At 44.0% G+C, this 6,234-nt stretch overlaps 1 protein-coding gene across 1 annotated transcript; it reads left to right on the top strand.

Moving 5' to 3' along the window:
* Positions 1-3,406: 3,406 nt before the first annotated feature.
* LOC123426541 (mediator of RNA polymerase II transcription subunit 30) lies at positions 3,407-5,697 on the top strand. The gene is made up of 3 exons (XM_045110390.1): positions 3,407-3,883; positions 4,510-4,587; positions 5,163-5,697. The coding sequence occupies exons 1-3, from the start codon at positions 3,527-3,529 to the stop codon at positions 5,259-5,261; spliced, it is 534 nt and encodes a 177-aa protein (XP_044966325.1). The 5' UTR covers positions 3,407-3,526; the 3' UTR covers positions 5,262-5,697.
* Positions 5,698-6,234: the final 537 nt, after the last annotated feature.

The following is a 6,234-nucleotide window of genomic DNA, read 5'->3' as shown; positions in this document are numbered from 1 at the left end:
CCAAGTATTTGTTTCTATGACCATGAGATCATGCAACTTCCGGGCACCGAAGGAGTGCCTTGTGTGTATCAAACATCACAACGTCACTGGGTGACTATAAAGGTGCTTTGTAGGTATCTCCGAAGGTGTTTGTTTGGTTGGCATGAATCGATACTGGGATTTGTCACTCCTTATGACGGAGAGGTATCTCTAAGGCACACTCGGTAATACGACACCGCAATGAGCTTGCTAGCAATGTGACTAAGGAGTTAGTCACGGGATCTTGTATTATGAAACGAGAAAAGAGACTTAACGAGATTGAACTAGGTATGGTGATACCAACGATCAAATCTCGGGCAAGTAACATACCGATGGACAAAGGGAACAGTATACAAGATTGATTGAATCCTTGACATCGTGGTTCGACCGATAAAGATCTTCATAGCATATGTAGGAGCCAATATGGGCATCCAGGTCCCGCTATTGGTTATTGGCCGGAGAGTGTCTCACATCATGTCTGCATAGTTCTCGAACCCGCAGGGTCTGCACACTTAAGGTTCGATAACATTTCGGTATAGTTGAGTTATGTATATTGGTGACCGAAGGTTGTTCGGAGTCCCGATTGAGATCTCGGACGTCACGAGGAGCTCCGGAATGGTGCGGAGGTAAAGATTTTTATATGGGAAGTCATATTTTGGCTACCATAATTTTTTTAGGGTTCTCCGGATTGTACCGGGAAGCTTCTAGAAGGTTTTGGAAACTTTCGGAGGAGTCCAAAAGTCCACCAAGGGGTCTACCACGTCCCAAGGGTTTGCATGGGCTGAGGGGAGCCATTGTGGCCTTATTGGGCCAAGCGCACAAGTCCCTCAAGGCCCATGCAGTTGGGAAAGGTGGAAAGTCCACCTTTGTATGGAAGGGAAGGAAGGGGACTAGGATTCCACCTCCTCCCCCCTTGGTTGCGCCCTAGGGCTTGGAGGGTCTGTTCCCCAGGCCCCTCGACCTATATATAGAGGGGAAGGGGCGCCCCAAGAGGACACATGAAGACATTGGTGCCCCTCTCTCTCCCTAGATCATTTTCTCCTCCGTTAGCGCTTTTGGTAGCGCTAGGCGTAGCCCTGTCGGTACAGCAACACCACCACCACCGTCACGCCGTCACGCTGACGGAGAACTCATCAACCTCTCCGTCATCGCTTGTCGGATCAAGGAGGAGGAGAACGTCATCGAGCTGTACGTGTGCTGAACGCGGAGGTGTCGTCCGTTCGGCACTAGATCGAGACGGATCGTGATGGGACCGCGGGACGGATTGCAATATGGATCGCAAAGACGTTCGACTACATCAACCGTGTTATATACGCTTCCGCTTAGCGATCTATAAGGGTATGTAGATGCACTCCCCCTCTCGTAGATGTTAGTCTCCATAGATTGATCTTGGTGTGCGTAGGAATTTTTTTGTTTACCATGCGATGTTGCACAACATGTCTATGGTTAGGAAACATCAACCAATTTTAATCAATGACCTAGTCTTGTAGAGGCTCACTAAGATACGGTGTTGTTTATGTATCCACACATGTATCTAAGTTTTCGGTCAATACAATTCTAGCATGGATAATAAAAGTTTATTATGAACAAGGAAACATGATAATAACCAATTTATTAGTGTCTCTAGATCATATTTCCAACAGTTTCCCATTGCACTAGAGTTAATAATTAAGTTCACATCGCCATGTATTTAACACCCAACGAGTTCTGGGGTTGATCATGTTTTGCTTGTGAGAGATATTTTAGTCAACAAGTCTGCAACATTCAGATCTTTGTGTACTTTGCAAATCCCTATGTCATATTGTAGATGTTGCTACCACACTACACTTGGAGTTATTCAAAACGACTACTCCACTATATGTATCCGGTTTGTGACTGAGAGACATCTGAATCGGTGTCAAAGCTTGCATCAACGTAACCCTTTACGACGAACTCTTTATCACCTCCATAACCGAGAATTATTTTCTTAGTCCTCTTCTGATACCTAAGGATAATATTTGACTAATGTCCAGTGACCCACTCTTGGATCACTCTAGTACCCCTTGCCACACTCATGGCAAGGCACATTTAGGTATGGTACACATTTCCAACAAAGGCCTCGCTTGGTGGCTCACCCCCTCTGTCAGAGCTCGAGAACATGGCTCCGATTAGGGTCGTTTTGAAGAAGAGGCTCATGTCGGCGATAAAATTCTCTAGTCTTCTCTCTAAGGGTTTTGGGAATTATGAAATTTATAAGCGGAGGAATAGGTCAAACGGAGTAGCGAGGGACCCACAAGCCCGGTTGGCGCGACCACCCCTCGTCGCGCCACCTGCCCTTGTGGCCCGTTGGTGGGTTCTCTCGTGACATCCTAAAGCTTTTAGGGTCTCTTATGCACCACAAAAAATCATGAAAATTGGCATCGTATTTGGACCTTTTTAGATATGTTTTTTCTGCAAAATCAAAAACAAGGAAAAATAGTAACTCGTACTGTACACTAAATTAATAAGTCACTCTAGAAAAAAAAATTGGTATATAAAGCATATAAAACTGATAATATAATAATATTTAACAATAAAAAATTATAGATGCGTTTGAGCCGCATCAATCGTCGAGCCGTTTGAGATTTTTTTTTCGCTTCCTCCATTGAACGATGACATCATGCGATTCTTTCGCTTCCTCCATCGAACAATGACATCATGCGATTCTTTTGCTTCCTCCACCGAACGACGACATCATGTGATTCTTCGCCCTTTCAATCCAAATGTTGCAACATGTCCTCGAGATCCACCTTATACCTCCTCGCCAATGTAGATTCTTTTGATGCCATCTCGTGCTTGTTCGTGGACCAAGCTAGAGATGAGTCAGTTGAAAAACTCATGGACACAAAAATCGCCAGCTAGAAGACAAGATCCTAAAATGAGAGGTACTCTCCCCGCATGGGGTATGTGAACTTCTTGCACATACAAATAGACATAAATGACGCGAATTGAGCATAGCTCACATGGTTAGTTTTCTTGTGGTGGAACCAATCCATCAGGGTTCAAATCCTAAATTTGGCATTGTTGTTCGTATTTTCTTGAATTTATTCTATCCCTTCTAGCTATGTCCGTTCAATGGAAGGAGACGTTTCTATTAACTATGATGGCATCTATGGCAACTTCATTAATTTCAAGATAACGTGTCGGCTTATTCTCTCGAATGAATTCATAGAAATAGGGTGTATGTGTGTGTTCATAGAAATAAGTGTATGTGCATATGTATGAGCACGCTTGTACTGTGTTAAAAGAAGATTGATATTTTTTAAAGAAAAATAATAATAGACATAAATATTTTGATCAACAAAAGATAGACATAAATGGGTTGCGCCTGGACCTTGCTGCGTAGAAACCGAGCGAGCCCAGAGACGAGCCCAGTTTCGCCCATTCGGCTCTTAACCAGGTCGGCCCGGAAAGTGCTTAGCAAGAGATGATAGGACTGAGCTAAACTCAGATAGGCGGCGGAGAGCTAGGGTTCCGGCGAGACTAACTAATGGCCTCACTCGCAGCTCGGCGGAGGCAGGAGCTGGCGGCGGAGGGCCAGCGGCACCTCGAGGAGACGATTGCCTCCGCTTTCCAGATCCTTTCCTCCATGAACGACGAGCTCTGCAACCCCGCGCTCTGGTCCTCCTCCGCCACTGCCACCGCCACCGCCGCTTCCGCCGCCTCCCAGCATCCCCACCACCAAAACGCAGCTCCACCGCCACCCCACTCCGCCGACTCCGACGCTGATGCCATGGGGGGAGCCGCGGGGGGCTCGGGTGGTTCGCTCGACGAGGCGAGGCACCGGTACAAGATCGCCGTGGCGGCTTTGCGTGCGTCCATTGCCGCGGTGTCACCCTCTACTCAGGTGAGAACTTAATGGACTGGGGCATGCGATCCTAACATATATCATACCGTGTGTGAATCTGAGGAGAATGTGCTGCGGGATCCATGTACGGCTTTTAAAAATTAGTGACAGTTCAATGGTACAGCTTTTAAAAATGAAATTCCGATTTTGGAGATATGGGTCTATTTGAGACTATTGAGTCAAGTGCCTTTTCTTGTCTGACTCGATAAATCAATAAATGCATAACGTTTTTAGCAAACGAATTTTGCCACATTTGAGCTGTTGAAGATGCTAACCATTACTTCCCTAGAACAGAACAGATATTGAGTTTTTGGTCGGTAATGGGGGCGAGCAAGAACTTTGGGTAGCTAGAACTTGTTTATCGAACTATCTATAGGAAGTGAGATTTTGATTCCCTTTGAAGAGAAGGGGGTTGATTATCATCCTGCTCCATGGACAGATTTATTACTAGTTATGCTTATGCTATTCTGGGTATAATTTGCTTGCTGTAGCTATGATTGAATCAACAAAACCAACATCCGGTGTCAATCTAATTGCCTCTGTTTCCGCTTATTTTAAAATCAGCGCGCGTGATTACTAGGATCACATTTTGTTACGCCTCTGTAATGATGTCGGGATATTTTCAGGAGCCGGGGCCAACAGAATCCAAAGGTGATCAAGCCGAGATTGAGAGATTGGAAGAGCATGCATCTTCTTTGAGAAAGGTACTCCCCTGAGAAGGTCTAGTCAAAATGGTTGATACCATTATGCACGATTCAGGGTATTATCAGGAACCAGTCGGTATTTGGTACTGGGTCAGTTGTTGAAGGCCAGATGCACCCCCGAATAACCTATTTTGGATGAGATGTCCATATTGCTGCCTATGACATAGATATATTGCTTTTTTTTGAAGTTTTTTCATTCTACATGTTTCTAGAATTATTCTTGTGAAGGCGCAGAAGTGCTTCTGTGGTTTGTTTATCATCATCTGCATGCCTTTTGAATTTACCAAGGTTTATGTATGTCCTTATAGCAGTGAAACAAGGTTTCCAGAGGTTGGAGTGCACCATCCTTTCTGTAGAATTAAAAATGGATCCTTTTAAGTACTCCTAGCAATCACTAGAAGTTATCCCAGTGTGTCCCTAATGGAAGCATCTCTATGTAGTACTATCATCCATGCTGTCTGGAAGTTCAAATCGACCATATGGCAACTTACAATATCTGTTCTTTTAATCCAGTAACATGTAACATGACGTACAATTTTCTGGCAAGGAAGTCTAACATTGGGATTCTGCTGCAGGAAATTGGAAGCAAAAACAAACAACTAAAGCTCCTCATCGATCAACTCCGTGATCTAATATCAGATATATCAATGTGGCAAAGCCCTTGCTCAGTGTGAGTTGTCACTGCTAATCAATTCCTACAAGTCCCAAGAGATCTGATAGTTAGATGGCTGCTAAGGCAAAACTGCATACGGTGGAAAGCGAATGGGATATGACCAAAGTAGATGCGATATGACCAGATCACTGTTACAAAATTGTGAAATTGTGCTGTATTGCCCTTGATGATTTGAGAAATGTAACGAGCAGTGTTAAATGTAGATTTGCTAGTAACCGAAACACGTGGAAGCTGCATGTTGGACCCAACATGGCTATGGAGATAACAAGGGCTATTCTTCTATTTTCTGTCTGAGGATTTAACATCGGCTCCAATGCTTGTGTATGCTCCCTTTCTTTTCTTTTGTGATCAGTGTTTATGTGGGCTTTTTTTTGAGGTAGTGTTTATGTGGACTTGTGTTCTGTGTGGAGCAATAAATTTGGCTCTTGAGGATTCAACATCGGCTCCAATGCTTGTGTATGCTCCCTTTCTTTTCTTTTGTAATCAGTGTTTATGTGGACTTTTTTTTTGAGGTAGTGTTTATGTGGACTTGGAGAGATCTAAAGGATTAGAGCATCATCGAAGAACTAGCCATGGACAGGGGTGCGTGGAAGCTTGCTATCCATGTGACAGAACCATGAGTTGGTCGTAAAATCTTATGGGTTCCACCTCTAGCCTACCTTAACTTGTACTAAAGGCTTTGTTGTTGTTTGTAGTGTTTATGTGGACTTGTGTTCTGTGTGGAGCAATAACTTTGGCTCTTGAGATGCAATTCATATTCTTTTCTTTTTAACGAAAACGCTGTGCTCTTATGGGTGTCACCTCTAGCCTATCCCAACTTTCTTAGGACTAAAAGGTTTTGTTGTTGTTGTTCTTCTTGTCGTCGTTGTAGTAGTGAAAACGTTGAAAGATCGTAATATGCCTATAACAAATTCGAGTACCACTAGCTGTGCAATTTGGTCTCATGCAAATCCTACTTATTCAGGGAGTTACCT

Source organism: Hordeum vulgare, chromosome 2H (assembly GCF_904849725.1).
Source record: "Hordeum vulgare subsp. vulgare chromosome 2H, MorexV3_pseudomolecules_assembly, whole genome shotgun sequence".
NCBI lineage: Eukaryota > Viridiplantae > Streptophyta > Magnoliopsida > Poales > Poaceae > Hordeum > Hordeum vulgare.
The sequence above is the reverse complement of the archived record's forward strand: the minus strand, read 5'-3'. Positions and strand labels throughout refer to the sequence as shown.